Source organism: Crocuta crocuta, unplaced genomic scaffold, assembly GCF_008692635.1.
Source record: "Crocuta crocuta isolate KB4526 unplaced genomic scaffold, BGI_CrCroc_1.0 scaffold19, whole genome shotgun sequence".
Taxonomy (NCBI): Eukaryota; Metazoa; Chordata; class Mammalia; order Carnivora; family Hyaenidae; genus Crocuta; species Crocuta crocuta.
The window spans coordinates 4,444,093-4,463,200 of NW_027551565.1; the positions used below are offsets into that span (position 1 = coordinate 4,444,093).

The 19,108-nt window shown below is 35.6% G+C and overlaps 1 protein-coding gene across 1 annotated transcript in view; it reads left to right on the top strand.

Annotated features, from left to right (window-relative positions):
* The window catches only part of LEKR1 (leucine, glutamate and lysine rich 1), a 171,177-nt gene that overhangs the window by 119,236 nt on the left and 32,833 nt on the right, over positions 1-19,108 (top strand). The window contains exons 7-8 of the mRNA XM_077750101.1: positions 1,402-1,479; positions 1,824-2,027. Of these exons, the coding sequence (XP_077606227.1) occupies positions 1,402-1,479; positions 1,824-2,027 (282 nt within the window). The remainder of the gene's footprint in view (positions 1-1,401; positions 1,480-1,823; positions 2,028-19,108) is intronic.

Consider the following 19,108-nt stretch of genomic DNA (forward strand, 5'->3'; position numbering starts at 1 on the left):
CCTGTTCATGCTGTCTCTCTCTCTCTCAGAAATAAATTAAAAAAAAAAAAAAATTAAAGTCACTCTGCAAGTAGGACAAACTCATTGGCAATCTAACAAACATACTTCATTGTACAGTTTATAAGCTATTTTAAGATACATTCAGATAATGGCTTATTAATAAGCAGCCTATACAAACTTAAACTGGAATACTACTCTTTCTTAATATATTAACTTTTTGAGTATTGTTACAGATCCCAATTATATGAGAGGAAGACATATGTTTATTTCAGTTTTGGAATTTCCATTTGGTTCATTTTAATGGTTTGTTTTTCTGCTGAGATTTATCATCTTTTCACTAATTAGAGTGGATTTTTCTTTATGTCTTTGAGCAGGGTTATAACTGCTCTTTGAAAAATCCCTGCCTGCTAACTTCAGTATCTAGGTCATCTCAGAGGCAGTCCCTATTAACTATCTTTTCTCTTGAGAATAGGTCATGCTTTTCTATTTCTTCCTGTGTTGAGTAATTTTTATTATATCTTGGGCATTCTGAATAGTATATTATAGAAATTCTGGATTCTGTTCTATTTCTCCAAATACTATTATTGGTGGGGGTGGGAGTGGTGTTGCTTTAAGCAGGCAGTTAATTTGATTGCTCTCAGACTGTAAAGTCTGTCTCTAGGGCAACAGCTCAAATCTCTGCTTAATTTTTTTTATCTTGGGCATGCCCTGTGCATGTATAGCTCAGGGCTCCGCCAGGTATGTGGGTAGAGTCTGTATGCATTGGGACTGTCTGTCTGTGGCTCTTTCCTATTTTGAGTCACTCCTTACTTTCCAGTACCTATGGTTGACCCAAACACTATACTCTCATTCTTTCGGCCAGACTGTTTTATATCAGAATGTTAATTCCCCTGCATGGTACAGACTGGGGCCTCAGGTTTGAAAACCTGACTCCCATGCTGTCACCTCATTCCCCGTGTCAGCTTCCCTCCAGAATCTTCTTGCTTTTGTTCACTTTTCAATGCTTTCAAATAGGGTTTTTCTTTTTTAATGTTGTCCAAAATTTAGACTTTTTATTTATATACAGACCAGTCTGATAGGAGCCTACTTAGCCATTATAGCAGTGGCCTGAATGTTTATTTCTTTAAAGAAATAATAATACAAAGATGTTAAGAAATTTCCGTTTATGGATGAATAAAATTATATAGAAAACACATTGTTGAACTAACAGATTACTTTTTGGCAAAGAAAAACACCCTTTGACTATATATTTCTAATTTCAAGGAAGTATGCATATATAGCCACAAATAGGATATAAAGATTAAAAAAGTAATAAAGGAAAAAATGTTTTTTAAAAAGGAAAACATTTACGCTTGAACTATTTTAAAATAAAATATTTGAACTTCTTTCATATTATTTTAGGAATAAATCTAATGAAGCTGATGACTGTCAAAGAGAACTTAGAAAACTGAAGTTTGAATCCATTATTTCTGAGTCACGGTATACATTGCAAATTTTTAAATTAATATTTTTAGTAATTGAATTTGAAATCATGTTTTAAGTAACATTTTATTTGAGATGTACTTAGTTTTTCTTATCATATTATTTACACATATAATACCTAAATTTAAGTTTGTAGTATCTTGAAGTTGTTCATTGATTTTGTCTCCTTCTAGATGGAGAAGTTTTAATACCACAGAACTATCCATTTTCTTAGTATTTAAAACATTGTTTTAAAATTAAAATTATAGTCTTTAGTTTCAAATGAGATTTTCATATATCTTTGATAAACATAAAAATATAGTGCCTAATGTGTATTGGGTTTTTTTCCTGTTCCATTTTAGGCATACCAGATTGCTTAAAGAGAAAGAGGATTCTTTAATGGCTTGTCAACAAATATATAAAACTTTACAGGAAGAACTGACTGCAAAAGAAAGACAAGAAGAAGACATAAAAAGAAGAATTAACTTTGCAGAAAATGAACTACAGATAACCAAAACTCTTCTGAATCAGACAAAAGAAGAGGTTGTAACACTGAAAAGTGAAAGGTGCAGTCAATAATTATTTCTTCCAAAATATTTTAAGTCCATATTCCGTATATATTTCAAATATCAAGGTATTACATATACTGATAACAGTAATTTCACAGGATTAAAGAAATATTTCACATGAAAGGCCATCACATCCAACCAACTCATTTAACAGTGTTTGAACTAAAGCCTCAATTGGTTAAAGAACATGTTTAAAGTCACATAGCTAGTGAAAGTAGAGATGGGATACACATTGTGTTTGGTGTTAGAATTTTATTGAAAAGAATCAAAAAGACCATGTGTGATACTTATACTACTGAATTTCACCTGGACCAATAATTGGTGGATTCTATTATTTTGTGACAGAAAAACATCTTTTTATATTACTTTTTCCTTTTATTAGCTCCTATTTTTCTGCTCTGTTATTTATCAATACCTCTTCTTGAGGGCTCTCCACAAAGATAACTCTTGGTGTTCAAGTAGTGAAGGGATACTAAAAAACATGTTCATTTAGCCATCCTAGATATTGTTGCTCAGTTAATTTGTCTTTAAATTAACCTTATATGTACTTAATATCTCAACCCTGCTTTCTTTCTTTCTTTTTGCTTTTACTTGCCTGGTACATTTTTACTCATTCTTTTTGAATTCTCTTGTTTTAAATGCATATCTGATAATATAACACACATTTTGGGTTCTTATTTTGTTAGGTTTTATCCAATCTGGAAGTCTAATGGGAGATATTATCCCACTTACCTTTGTTGATGTAACTAGTATATTCCAGAAGAACCCAAGTTCCATAAGGGCAAGAATTGTTGTCTTGTGTTATTCCCTGTACGCAAAAGGCAAAATTGGCTGTTGGTTTTTCACTTTTCCTACAATTTTTTGGCTTATTTTTTGTTTTGTTAATTTCATTTTATATATATCAGGTTTCTAACTTAGCAGATTTATAATCTTTTTTTAGTTCTTTACAATGGTAGCTATTTGCCCCAAGAGGAGAAGTCTGGGAGTGACTAGCAAGCAGCTTAGAATTAATTGTCTCAGAACTTTCTCATCAACTCTGCCCTAGTCCTATCAGTCTCTACTCCAGGGTAGGAGTCTGTCTAGTTCACAGGGGAGTAAGTTTTTTCTCTGGTCCTCCCTGGGATAAGATGAACACCTGCAGTGCTGATTGCCACCCAGAGTTTCTTCCTGCCTCAACTATACCAATAACCTGCTTCTTGCAAATATCATAGACCTTATAGTTACATGACTCTTCATTCCACCCCACCACCCCTACCATTTCACAATTACATAGTTGCTCAACCCATTAGCATATTAGAAGCAGCAATTTCATAGGCAGGAAATTTGCAAGAGCCAGGTTTACTAATAACAAGAAGGAATGGCAGCTGAAAGATTGCCCATGCATAAGAAGAGAGAAAAACTATAAATGCAAACTAAAATTTTTAAAACATTGCAATTTGACCCAGTATACAATAGAAACAGCCCTAAACACATCTTTAACTGTTTCTATATTTATAACATAGGTTTATAACTAATGGACATTATGATGACCATGAGTGAGAAAGATAAAAATCAGCTACATACTGTACTTAAAAAGTACAGAATCATATGTCCTAAGATACCATGAAATAAATAAAAAAGGTTTAAATCTTCTGTTTATAACTTTGGTTATCTAATTTTCTTATATCCCTGTATCATCCAAAATACCCCACTTTTAAGGAGGTCCAATTAATTAGATTTCATTGTTTATCTGAATGACTGCTATCTTCTTTATAGTGGTCATCGAAAAGACCCTGTCTTTGTTCAAACATCTCTGGAACTCTTTTCTGAGGATTGACTCAAGTGCAGCAAATGTTTTATTACATTCTCTGTATGATGTATCTTTGCCCTTTAGGGAAGAATTTGATTTTTAAAACAATATCAGCAAGTTCAGTGAAAGCAAGTTGAGTGACTATGGAGGAAAATCAATCTGGGAAATACCATGTAGGATCAAAAATAAATTTTTTTTTCTGTGCTTAGTAAATCATCTCTGGCTGCAATTTGAAGAAGGCAGCCTTATGAGTATTTTGAGGATTGATGGCATCATTAGAATAAATATAGAACTTTCTTGGGAGATTGCTTTGAAATACAGAATCACCTGGATATATGTTTTGCCGTGTTTTATAAACAGCTAGGATGGTTCTAATCTTACCTTCTGTTGTAAGTGTTGAAGGAGAAGGATAATTTCTTTAAGTTTTCAGAGAATAGAGATATCACCAAACTACCTTCTCTTCTCCTTTCCCCCTATTTTTTCTTTCATATCCTTGCCCTGTTTCCTTCTTTTCTCTTTATACTTTAGTCTATCCAAAAGTGAGTATGACATTACTTAGTCATTTGGTGGCACTAAGTTTACTATCTGCTACATAACAAATAAAAATGTGCTTATAGACCAGTAAGTTAACATTATCATAGGATTACCCCTAGACATAAATGTCCTTTTTCTTTGTGATAGGCCACCTTCAAATTTTGTCTGCCTTGTCCTCTGTTGTATCCTCAGAGTCTGGCACATAGCCACTCAATAAACAGAATGAATGACTTGCTTTGGGTAATTTAGTCAGCCAACAATTGTTTGTTGAGTATTGACTATACACCAGATACCATGTACTCCAGGGATATAACAATAAATCTGAAACATCCCTGTCCTCAGGTAGCTTACATTCTTTTTTTTTTTTTTTTTTACAAATAGTTTGTTGTGAAATTAGTTTCCACATAACACTCAGTGCTCATCCCCACAAGTGCCCTCCTCCATGCCCATCCCTCCTCCCCCCCACATCTATCAGTCCTCAGTTTTTGTCAGCATTCAAGAGTCTCTCATGGTTTGCCTCTCTCCCTTTCCCCCACCATTTTCCCCCTTCTTCTACCCCTTGTTCCTCCGTCAAGTTCCTCCTAATCCTCCTATACGTGCAAACATATGATATTTGTCGTTCTCTGCTGGACTTATTTCGCTCAGCATAACACCCTCAAGGTCCATCCATGTTGCTACACATGGCCAGATTTCATTGTTTCTCATTGCCATGTAGTATTCCATGGTATAGATAAACCACATCTTCTTGATCCATAGGAGCACATGTACCCCCAATGTTCATAGCAGCACTCTCCACAATAGCTAAAACATGGAAAGAGCCTAAGTGTCCATCAAGTAGCTTACATTCTAATGAGACACATAGTAAAAAAAAAAAAAGAGAGAGAGAGAAAAGAAAAGAAAAAAAAGAAAACAAAAACCAACAAATAGTGAAGCACTAACTAGAATAATTATAGATTGTGGTAATGGATATAAAGTAAGGAAAAGGGTATTGTAGCAGAGACGGATAGAAAGGGGGCCTGATTTGGAAAGGGCAGTCATAAAAGTGACTTCTGAGATGATATAGAAAGGAAGACAAGTAAAAGTTACCAGGCCAAAAGCCAAGAAGAGCTTTACAAGCCAAGAACAAGCTTGGTGAGTTCTCAGAAATGGCAATGTGACTGGAGGCCTAGCAAGTATGAGTGAGGCAGGTGAGACCCAAGTCATGCAGAATCTCTCTGGCCTTTACGGATTGGGTATTATTTACAGTGCAATGAAAAGAAACCATTGAAGGATTTAAGCAGAGCAGTGATACTGTCAAAAGGTCATTCTGGTCCTGAGTGGAGAAAGTGTGGCAATTGAGCCTTGGAGGCCAGTCGGGTAATTTACTGGGTTTTTGTTGTTGTTGTTGTTTGTTTGTTTGTTTTTTAACATTTATTAATTTGAGAGAGACAGAGCATAAGCAGGGGAGGGGCAGAGAGAGAGGGAAACACAGGATCTGAAGCAGACCCCAGGCTCTGAGCTGTCAGCACAGAGCCTGATGCGGGACTCGAACTCACAAACTGTGAGATCATGACCTGAGTGGAAGTTGAATGCTTCAGCGACTGAGTCACTCAGGTGCCCCATGTTTTGATATTAATAAAAGGATTTTATGTATAGTTAAACCTAATAGACATGAGAAAAATGAAAGTTTTCAGTTTCTACACCCTGCTAGCGTCTGCTGGGTTATTTCAATGTCTGTACCAAATGGATGATAGCAAAATAGCCAGCGCTTACTCTGTGTTGAGCCAAAGGGTAGATCTATGAAAGCCAAGTTAAGAGGCTATCAGGAAGAAAAATGACTTTTTGAAAGCTGTTGACACTACTATCCAAACCCTCCTTGAAACTGTCTTCCTTTGACTCCAGGGGCAACCTGTTAACCTGCCCCTTTTCTGTCTCTGTTTTGGTTCTTTCCCATTCCCTCCTGTGATCCCCTGACAGCAGACATTCCCTAAGGTTCACGTATGAACTTGGCTTTCCTCTCTCCACTTTCTTCCCCTCAGTAGTAAACTCTCAGCTGAGCAAGTTTTCTCTTAAAACTTTGATTTGAAGCGCCAGGGGGACCTCTAAATAGAGGTGTTCCCAAGCAGCTCGAGATGTGAAAGTCCCTTCAAAACAAGAAGCTGGGCTCAGGAAAAGCTTTTAAAACAGAGATACTTGATAACACCCACAGAGCTTCAGATTCGGTAGTCCTGGGCGGTGTCTGGAAATGGGCTGCACGGCAACATCCCAAACCACTGTCATGGAAGGACCACAGCCAAGCAGGCTGCCAGCTGTGCTGTGTGTGTGCTCCTGTAGACTCAGCCAGTCTCCTGGTCTCCTGTACATGCTGCCCCTCCTCCCTCACCTCCCCCCCACCCATATCGGAACCTCTGCCAGAACTCCCCTGGGACCACTATGAAAAACATGTAATTTAGAAGCTATGTAGCTTCAGCAAAGGAGAAAAAGAAGGAGTAAAAGCCAAAACTGACCCAAGAAAAAACCTGGTAGAACTGAATTTGAGACAACAAAAGAGTTGGTGACTAGGAAATAGTTGAGGTATAGGACACATCTATTTAAGGATGTACGGCTTTCTTCCCCTTCCCCCTACTCAGCTGAGGAGGCTCTGTTAGGAGAAGAAGCTCCATGGGAAGGAAGAGAAGTAGGTGCTTTGAGACCACAGATGCTGGGGGTAGAGGTCTGCCAGCTTGGTCACAGATGCACTGAGGCTGAAGAGAGGTCTTTGTGGATGAGGAAGAAGGCAGCAAGGCCCAGTGGGTGGCACCAGAGAAAAGTACAGCTTTTTTCTAACTTCTGTACAAAGGCAGCCCTGTGCTCTCATGCTTCTGGGTTATAAGGTCTTATCAGCCAGGCCCAGAGCTCTGCCCGGAACTGTCAATTTGTGACACTACCTCAGGACCATAGTGGATTAAGTAGGGTTTGGTGGGCTTGCCTGCAGGCCTAGTTCCATTTTATTTTATTTCTATGGTAAAATGTGTTTGGAATTCCCTATAACCAATTACAGATACATTTTATAAGGACATATGTGTTTAAGCTTGGAGACTGCCCACAAGTAACACTTAGAGAAATTTATGCACTAACATGTGGGCTACAGCCATACTGCCGAAACTCGCAGCTGTCTGTAACAGCTCTTTATGCAGTCCCAAGAGCTGTATTAGCACCATCTTGGTAAGTTCCAAGAAAAAAAATAGCAAAATACTTATTGTGATTGACTTGTCAATAACAGGATGGGGTAGTGAGAGCATTGTTGGAGGAAACGCATAGTTTTAACCTAAGTTAGGTGGAAGTTGCTTATGTGTAAATTCTTCTGTGAAATAAATAGGTCTACATCTCTTTGTCTAGCTCTTTATATATTTTAAATGAAGTTTATTTATGTATTCCTTGTCCCTCCAGACAGGTATTTTTCAGGCTATAGGGAAGGGTTTTATTCCCCCTCCCCCACACTTGTAACCTTAACTTCTTTTCGATTCCTGGGTCTTCTCCTTTCTCTCTTTGTCTTTGGTGTTTATTTGTTTTTCATTGAAGGCTATAAACCCTCTCCCCAGAAGAGTATCCACAAAATCCAGCACATTTTTTCAGGAGGTTCATGGAGTTTCTGACCTTTCTACGTATGACATGATCCCATGATTAAACATGGCTGCTTCCTCATGCTCTCTCTCCCCTCTCTCCTCCTTTTCTTCTTCTCCCCATCCTGTCCTCTCCCTTTCTCCCTCTCAGATTCTTTCACATGCAATCCATAGGTATCATAGTTGTGGGGACCCCTCTACGGGTTTGTGTGATCATGTCCTAGCAAGATGCTGTGCAGTGTCATGTGGCACTCAGTAGAAGGAGTAAGGGATCTGAAAACCAATCTGGACTCCGCTGTCCTAGCCACTTGCCACAGAGGAAGGAGCTCAGTTTTCTTGTATAAGTATGCCGTTCCCCTCTCCCCTTACCAAGCCTTCTGTCTCTAGGTCTGCCCCCACCCAGAGGGAGTATAGTTTCTAAATCACCTCTAATTCCCAGAGGGGAAGTCATTTCCAAATTTGCCCAAAGAGCTGGGGCCTTCACCTGTGAAGCAGGTGTCACTTTCCACAGTTTCCATATGAGGAAAGAGGTTAAACAAGGCTATATCTCTCACTCAGTGTCACATAATTGGCAAAGACAGAAATCAAGGTCGTTGTATCTCACTTTATTACCCACTTCCACTATACTTCATGGAGTTCCCTCAGCATCTGTCTTGAAGAGCTGTTTTGTCAGCTTCTCTTGTGTGACTTCTTTCTCAACTGTGTTGTAACACTGAGCCTTTGGGGGACTCACAGCCCTGCAGAAAGCAGGAGAACCCAGAGTGCTCCCTTTGTGTCTCCTCTCCCCCTCTCCTCACTTATCCCACCCTCCATTCTTTCAGGATTCTTCCATTCACTCTATAAATATTAGATGGTGACTTTTGTCTTCTATTCTGAAGTGTCTTGGCAGAACCAGAAGTGAAGCTTTACCTTCAGAAGGAAAATAGAATAATAACATCTCACAACACATTTTAGAAGATGAGAAGCTTAGTGTTTAGTTACTTTAATGAGTCTTGTCATATTTTCATGAAAGTTAATAAAAAAGAAATATAGAATATAAAAAAGGACTCAGAAGCCATGAGTATTTAAAGGGTCTGTTACTTCATGGTTTTGTGGCTTAGTATAAAAGAATGGACTTTAGAATTAGGCAAACTTAGGTTTAAATCTCAACTTGACCAGTGTCAAGTTTGGACAGCTTAGCCACTTTAAGGCTCATTTTCCTTACCTGTAAATTGGGGAAAGTAATAATAGCTATCTTCTCATGAAGACTGAAGCATCTAGTATTATACCAGGTAGGTTGTAAGTGCTCAGAAAACAAGTTCCCTCTCTTTCATTCTTCCTTATGTTGATAACCCCTTAAAGCATCATATCTTATTAATGTTTATACCCTGCACTAGTGATATAGACATTTATTAAATGTCTATTGAATTCAGTATTCTTTACTCTTCAAATTGTAAAGATTAGTCAGTGGAGTGATTCAATTTGGATGCTATCCTATTAGTTTCAAGTATTATGAAACAAAGCATTTTAAGTAATAACATTCTAAAATAATAAACCTCATCATGTTTTTTTCCCCCAAGACTCCCTTCTTCTTGTGATTTCCTATCTATCAACAGCTTTTAGAGGCTTGCCAAACTTTTTATCATAGTACAGGCTTAACTGCTTTTAACTAAGGCAAGAGTTGTGGCAAAATCAAAATTATCTCTTTGATTGACAATGTGAAGACATCTCTAAAAGAACAACTTGTGAAATAGAATTTAAAGCTGTCGTTTGGCATTATGGTTTGACATTTGTTTGCAGTTACGTTTTTAACTGCAATTAAGAGAATCTAGATTTTTGCATGTATATATGAAATTAGATCCTCGTTTTCTTTTGGGTCTAAGAATTTAAAAGTTAAAATTTTAAAAATATATAGTCTTAATTGCTAGAGATCCTAATTTGCCTATTGTGCCAACTCCAGAGATGTTATTTTTAAACAATATTTCATGAAATTGCAGGGTAGAATGCTAAATAGCCACACCTCTCTCTCAAATATGAAAAGCAAAGGCACCATGATATACTGCAGGGAGCTCAAGATCAAGCTTGAGCCAGCATTGCCTCTTGTGAATTGTGTCACTTAAATAGTCATTTACTACTTCAGGTTCTTTTTTCTTCTAAAACTTAGGGAATTTCACTAGTGTATTATCAAAAAATGGCATGAAAGAACACTGCTTCCCCAGGGACTAAAACAGTGCCTGATACATAGTAGGCACTCAATAAATATTTGCTGGATAGATAGATATATGGATGAGAATTAATTTATCTCAATGAAACCATTGATTGCAGGACTTTTTAAAGTTGATGTATTTATTTTGAGAAAGTAAGAGAGTGTGTGTGCAAGCAGGGGAGGGACAGAGAGAGAGGGAGAGAAAGAATCCCAAGTAAAAAGAATCCCTCACTGTCAGCACAGAGCCTGATGCAGGGCTCAGGCTCATGAACTGTGAGATCATGACCTGAGCTGAAATCAAGAGTCAGAGGCTTAACCGACGGAGCCCCTGATTGTAGTATTTAAAACTCAAAAACACCCAGTATTTCTCTCAGGTTCAGAGAACTCCTGACTTCTCAAAAATCAGAGGTGGGAATACAATCCAAACAGCTGGATTCTAGTGATAATCTTCTTTATTGGATTCTTAGGAAAATCTAAATTTTAGGACCTAAATCTGAATTGTTTCCTATAACTCTAAAACATCTTTATCTCTAGAACTGGTTCTGAAGACACAATTAGACAGCTACACATTTTCAGCTTTTTGTAACATGGAAAAAGATGGAATATACATCCAACAATGTTTTATTTCTTATCATTTCTCTAGTGTTCTAGCAAAAATATTCATGAGAGTCAAAGCTGATCCTTTGTAGTTTCTTTCAACACAAGTGTGTCTTTTCTTCATCAGTGTCTTAAAATGGTTTTATTTTCTTAAACAATGTATAAGCCTTCCATCTATACTACCTAAGTGTGGTTTTATTTTTGGAAGTAGGATTATCTTTTTCATGCATGTAATCATCTCTGTATATATTGCTCAATGCCTATTTCATGCTAATCAAGGGCAGTGAATGTTTGTACAATCATATACGATTATTCTTTCTGCCTTGTCCCACTAAAGAATCACACAAGGGTTCTTAGAGTCTGGATCAGAGGCTCAGCGGGAATCAAAGAGATCTGAAAGTCCTTCTCATTTCTGTAACCATAAATATCAAACAAATTTACCACTGCAGACTTTAAGTTCATAATTTTTATAACAGTTCACAGAAAACACCTCATACTCTCTGGAAATGTCATAAGGAACTTCATAGCTATGAAAATTCAGTGAATAATTATCACTTCAGTAACATCGTTTAAACCTTAGCCTATTATATTTTAGCTTCTATAACCTACTAGACTTTCACAGTTTTTGTTCTAAAAGGAAACACAACAGCACTGGTGTTCTGTACTGAGTCCATCAGAGGAATGTATATGGAATGGATTCTACTTTTGGTGGTATCTAAATTATAACTGTCTCCAAGAGAGACTTTGAGAGAAATTTGAGTATCTCAAATACTCAGCACCACCCATTTTACAATAAAGGTAACTTCTAGTATATTGACAGACACCCATCTGGAAATGCTCACTGGAATTTTCTTTCTTTTTTTTTTTTTTAATAGTTTATTGTCAAATTAGTTTCCACATAACACTCAGTGCTCATCCCCACAAGTGTCCTCCTCCGCAGCAACTTCTTACTTGACACATCCCCAAAAGCAAGGGAATCAAGAGCAAAAATAAATGATTGGGACCTCATCAAGATTAAAAGCTTCTGCACAGCCAAGGAAACAACCCAGAAAATTAATAGGCAACCAACGGAATGGGAAAAGATAGTTGCAAATGACATATCAGATAAAGGGTTAATATCCAGAATATATAAGGAACTCATCAAACTACACGCCCGAAACACAAACAACCCAGTGAAGAAATGGGCAGAAGATATGAACAGACACTTCTCCAAAGAGGACATCCAGATGGTCATTGGAATTTTCTAATCAGTAAGACCTCTTTTCAAATGGGAAACCTGGCTTAAGAAATAAAATGGAGCAAATTGCCAAGACTGTGCTGTCTGCTACTTCTAACAAGTGTATGGCCAGCCACATCCATTCTGTATACTGGCAATTTGAAAACTAGGTCAAGTACTACTTCAATTTCCTTTGCTGCTCCTCTTTATTTGATTAAGTTTACTATTATAAGATTCTAACCTCATAACTAAACTTGTAGAATATCACTTGAAGGTAGACTATGGCATTAGTTTTCTATTGCTGCTCTACCAACCACAAATTTAATGGCTTAAAACATCACAAATTTATTATCTTACAGTCAGAAGTCCAAATGAGTGTTAAGGAACTGAAATCAAGGTGTCACTAGGGCTGATTCTTTCTGGAGGCTCCAAGGAAAACCCTATTCCTTGCCTCCTCTGGCTTTGAGAGGCTGCTGGCATTCTTTGGATCCTAGCCTCATGGATCTAATCTCTGGTTCCTTTGTCACATCATCTTCTTCCTGCATGTTAATGCTCTTGCCTCTCTTTTATAAAGACCTGATAATTACATTTAGGGCACAACCAGTTAATCCAGGATAATCTTCCCATCTCAAGACCCTTAATTTAATCATATCTGCAAAGTCCCTTTTGCCATATAAAGTAACATGTTTACAGGCTCTGTGGATCAGGATATGGATTATCTTTGAAAGAAATTACTCAGCCTATTACAACTATGTTAAGTTAAAGATGGCCACTATTAACCCTATAGGAACCACTAACATAAAACTAAACAAAGATTTATAGCTGATAAGCCAAAAAAGTAGGTAAAATAGAATCATAAAATCCAAAAGAAGGCAGAAAAGGAAGGAAAAGGACACAGCCGATGAGACAAATAATAAAAAGCAAGGTGATAGATTTAAGTCTCACTACATCAACAACTCAATTAAATGTAAATTGTCTAAACAATCCAATTAAAAGGCAAAGATTATCAAGTTGTATTTTTTAAAAATTAAGATTCGGCTATAAGCTGCCTATGGGAAATTTATTTTAGATGTAGAGACACAAATTAAAAGTAAAAGAAAATAGAATATACACCAGGCTGACATTAATCTAAAGAAAAGTGAAATGCTATTAATATCATATAAAGTAGATTTTAGAACAAAGAATATTACCAGGAATAAAGAAATTCATTTCATAATGGTAAGTTACTCAATTCATCAGGAGGCCATAACAATCCAAATGTTTATGCGTCTAATAACAGAGCTTAAAAATACTTGCAGCAAAAACTAATAGAACTGAAAGGAGTAGACAGATTCACAATTATTGTTAGAGATTCCAATAGCCTCTCACAGTAATAGATAAAACAAGTAGAAAAATCAGTGAGGCTACAGAATATTTAAATTTTACAATCAAAGTAACCTAATTGACATTTATACAACATCCCACCCAACAGCAGGATATACATTTTTTTCCCAAAGGTATACAGATATTCACCAAAATAGATCATATAATTGGGCCTTGAAGAAAACTAAAGAAATTTAAAAGAAACAGAGTATGTTCTCTGGTCACAATGTAGTTAACTTAGAAATAAATAACAGAGGGGTGCCTTGGTGACTCAGTCAGTTAAGCATCCGACTCTCAATATCAGCTCAGGCCATGATCTTGAAGCCCTGAGATTAATCACTGCATCCAGCTTAATGCTGAGCTGGCAGATTCTCTCTCTCTCTCTGTCTCTCTCTCTCTCGGTCTGCCCTCCTCTCTCTCTCCTTCTCTTTCTCTGTCTCTCAAAATAAATTAACATTAAAAAATGAAAAAATGAACAGAAAAGTATCTGGAAAATCCCCCCAATATTTGTACACTTTATAACACAATTCTAAGTAAGACATAGGAAAAGAAAATATCAAAAGGGAAATTACAAAGCATTTTAAACTAAATGGAAATATCAAAATTTGTAGACTGTCACTAAAGGAAAACTTTGGGGAGTAAACCTAGAGCAATAAATGTGAAAAAAGAAAATAAAGGTCTCAGTTCCCACCTAAGAAACTAGAAAAAGAAGAGTAAACAAAATCCAAAATAAGAAAGTTAAATAATAAAGATCAGAATAGAAATCAATGGCATAGAAAACAAAAACAATATAGAATATAAAAAGTCATTTCCTTTGAGATCAATGAACTTAAATCTCAATCTAGATTGATCAGGAATAAAACAAAATTTACCAGAATGAGGAATGAGAAAGACAACATTACTATATATTCTTTATATATTAATATAATAATAAAAGAATATTAGTAACAACTTTATGCCACTACTTTGGCAACTCTGATGAAACAGAAAAATACTTTTAAACATAAACTACCAATGTTCACTAAAGAAGAAATAGATAATCTGAATTTATAGTTTAAAATTTTCCCACAAAGAAAACTTCTAACCCAGAAAGTTTCATTCATGAATTTTACCAAGCATTTAGTGAAGAAACAATACTACTTCTACTTAAACTCTTCTAGAAAATTGAAGGGGAAAGAATAGTTCTTAATTTATTTTATGAGACCAATATTACCCTGATAATAAAACCTAACAAAAACATTACAGGAAAACTAATAAGCCTATATCCTTCATGAACACAAATGGAAAAATTCTAAACAAAATTTTAGAAAATTTAATCTATAACCTATAAAAAGGAAATAAATTGTGAATATGTGGGATTATTCCAGGAATTCAAGATTGGTTTAACATCCAAAAATCAACCAGTGTTATTTGATATATTACACTAAAAAAGAAAAACTATATGATTATGCCAATAAAAAAATGACAATACATATATTACCAATTTTTTAAATCTCAGCAAAGTGATACAAGGCATCTACAAAACCTACAGATAACATCATACTTAATGGTAAAAGACTAAATTCTCTCTTAGGATCAGGATCAAGAAAAATATATCCACTGTTACCACTTCTGTTCAACATTGTGCTGAAGGTTTTAGTCAGTATAATTAGGTAAGAAAAAAGGCGTCAGACTGGAAAGAAAGAAATAAAACTGTCTTTATTCACAGATGACATGCTCACTAACATAAAAAAAGAAAACCTATGAAATGTACAAAAAAAGTTCCTAGAACTAATAAGTGAATTTAGTAAGGTTGCAAGAAAAAAGATAAACACCCAAAGTCATGTTAATTTCCATATATTTGCAAATAACAATTGAAATTAAAAGCAGTATCTACAAAAATAATTCCAAATGCATAAAATACTTAGGAATGAATCCAACAAGAGATGGGCAAGACCTATACACTGAAAATTACAAACATTGCTGAAGGAAATTAAAGAGAATCTAAATAAATGGAGAGATATATAACGTTCATGGAACAGAAGACTCAATATCATTAAGAGAATAGTTATCACCAAATTAATTTATAGACTCAATGTAATCACAATAAAAACACCAGCAGAATTTTTGTAGAAATTAACAAGCTAATTCTAAAATTCACACGGAAATGCACCAAGATTCACATGGAATAACCAAATCAACTTTGAATAAAAACTGAATAGTCAAAAGGTCAAAGTCAGTACCTAACTTCAAGACTTCCTATAAAGCTACAAATATTTAAGACAGTGTGGTATTAGTCTCAAGAGAGACAAATAGATCAGTGGGACAGAATAGAGAATCCAGAAATAGACATACATATATGGTTAATTGGTTTTCTACATTGCTACCAAAACTATTCATTGGAGAAAGGATAGAGTATTTTGAAACCATCGGTGCTGGAACAATTGTATATACAGGTACAAAAAATGAACTTTGATTCATACTATGAAATATGTATACGTATTCAAAATATAGATCTAAATTCAAAATCTAAAATTGTGGTGTATTGATACAACAAAATACTACTCAGCAATAAAAATGAGCCACCATCTAAAAAGGGATATCCCCCATATCCAGGGTAGAGATCCTCACAGTAGCTTCCAGGGGAATTTCAGAGTCGTGATGGGCTCTACCTGGTGCGCACCTCACAGTGAGAGGTCTATACTATCATGCCTGACTGACATCAGACTTGGCCACTTGACTTGTTCTTGCCACTGAAATGTGAGAGAATGCACCAATTCTGAGTAGAAGACAACAAACCCAGTGTTTGGGAGATTGTTCTTTTCCTTCTGCTCTGAAAAATAGCATTCCGGGGTTAAGAGTTTCTCCTTGTGCAATATCCTGGAACAAAACCTGTAGAGCAGCGCAGCAGATGACACATAACATGAGCAAAAAATATACTCTAGTACTTTAAGCCTCTGAGTTACAGATATGTTATGTTTGAGATGTCTCTGAAATGTAAAAGTAGAGCAGTCAGATGGTGAGTTAGATTCATGAGTCAGATACTGAGAGACTAGATCTGAGCAAGAGATAAAATTTGGGAATTGTCAGCATCTAGACTGCATTTCAAGCATAGGAATGGATAAGATCACCTAGAGAAAGAATAGACAGGAAAAAGTGCTGAGGGACATGAACATTTAAATGACAAGTACAGGAAGATGAGTCTGCAAGGGAGAAGGGAATGGCCAAATATTTGGAAGAAAGCTGCAAATGACCTTTTTAATGTAATCTTTTGCTGTCCTCATTCTTTGTTTCTTCTGCTTTGCTTCCTTTTCTTCAGCTTAGAGACTGCTACACAAGCATCAGAATCACACTTTGAAAGATAAATCTTCCTTTTACATTACTGGATTTTGAGAACCATTTGGACAGGGATCCTGCCTTCCTAATTCACCTCTGTCCCTTGACCCTAGTACGCATAGCAGATAGTAAACCTCACCCACCTAGTTACCGGTCCATTCCTTCACCTTAGTCTCTCCCTTTGATTTCCTTTTCCTTCACATACTGAGTCTACACTGTGTTCAGGCTTTATCACTAATTGTGTTTTTATAAATATTGAGTATCTACAAAGAAGGTTAACATTGGTGTAAAGTATAAAGAAGTACAATACAATGAACATCTATGTGTCAGTCACTCACAGGTTAGGAAAAAGAACTTGACCGTTAGCTTTGAAGTCCCTTTGTGCTTCTCCCCAGTTCCACCACAGTTCCCCATTCCCCAGAGGAAAACACCAACTTGTATTTTGTGGTTCCTAGCAAACTAGGCATTGGAGGGGAGCTTCCTCAAATGGATAAAGAGCATCTATAAAAACCTACAGATAAAACCTGATGTTTCTTTGCTTAACTTTATAATTTTATCAAGTACCTAGTATGTTTATATTCCTTTAAAAAAGTTAGACTTTGCATATATTTTATCTTCATAAAAATAAAATCATACTGTATGTATTACCCAATGATTTTTTTCTTTGTGCTCAAGATTATGTTTCTAGGATTTGTCCGTTATGGTACATGTAGTTGAAAAGCATTCATTTCTTCATCTGTGTTCTAAAGTATAACCACAACTGATTTATCCTTTCTGCTTTATCTGTATTCTGTAAGTTCTGTTATATAGCAATTTTATTACTGTCCAATTCTAAGTATTTTCAAATATCAGTTATGATTTTTTACTTGACCCATGAATTATTCAGAAATACATTTTTTAATTGCCAAATACATGGCGCTATTTTGCTTATGTTTTGTTATGGAGGTTTGTTTCCTGAGAATATGGATTGTAACAGTGCTGTTCAGTAGTATAAAGTGAACCACATATGTAACTTAAAACTTTTTAATTGCCACATTAAAGGAAAAACATGTAAAATTAATATATTTTACGTAACTCAATATATCCAAATTATCATTTAAATGTGTAATCATCTTTAAAAATTATCACAGATATTATAGATTTCAAATCTGGCACGCATTTTAAATTTAAGCACATCCTAATTTGAACCAATTACACTTTAAATGCTTAGAAGCTACATCTGGCAAGTGGCTACCATATTGGACTATATCAAGTTAATCAGGCAACAATTGTTTGAAATTGTTTGAAATTTACTTTCTGGCCTAGGATATAATCAATTCCATGTAAGCTTGAAAATAATTGTGTGTTTTTCTACTAATTGGGTACAGGTTTATATATATATATACACCTCAAACCAATCATATTTGCATTGTTAAAATTCTCTATTTTTATTGAATTTTTTTTCTGCTTGACCTTGGGTTGTTGCATCACACATTACAGGAAAGATACTCACATAACAGCCTGGAGTTGTGTGGTGTACATTTTCGTGGCCTTGTATGGTGGTCCCAGAGACGGACTTATAGTCTGATGGACCTGTATTGAAATCTACCACTATAGTATGGATTTAACAATTTCTCCTTACAGTCCTATAAATTTTGCTTTATATATTTTGAGGTTATTTTAACAGGTGCATATAAATAGACCATTTATGGTGAATTAACCTGTTGTTATTATTATAAGCCCAGAATGATTTTGTCTTCAAGTTTACTTTGTCTGATATCAATATAATTGCATACTTCCTTTCTTTTAATATTTCCCTGTTACATCTCCTCCAAAATAATAATAATGGGTTGCTGCATAAAAATGAAATCTTTCCATGTCCTTGTGTTTTAGGAATGCCTCTTATAAAGAACATATGGCTCAGGTTTGTTTGTTGATCAAGCCTGTTTCTCTTTTTTAACTTAAGAATTTAATTTATTTACCAGTACTGTGATTGTTACTTTAAACTTTCATTTTTTTCCCTCTTTTTCTGCACTGTTTCTATCTTTGGGGCCTTTGGGTGGAGGGGTATTGTTGGAGTTTTGTTTATTTCCTTTGTGCTTTTCATCTAATGGTATATTCTATTCCTATTGTTTTAGTGGTTACTCTTGAAATTTTACCATGATACTTGGTAAAGTCTAAAATTAAACTTGAGTTCTGATTGTTGCAATCCTGACATACAGTATACAGCTTAGTGTTTTAATTCTATCCTTTTGTTACCACCACTAATTACACATACTCAAAACTATTATTTTATACAGATATTTGTTTACAATTACCTGCATGCAGGGCTGGCTACATAATTTTCAGGACCCAGTACAAAATGAAAATGTGGGACTTCTTGTTCAAAAAGCTACAAAGAAGCTTTGTCCTCACCTTCACAGTCTCTCTTTCAACTTGACATGGTGTTTTCTTGATGACTATTGAATGTTGTGCTTCCTTGGGCATGGAGAAAACCTGGAGTGGATGCAGGCTTTCAGA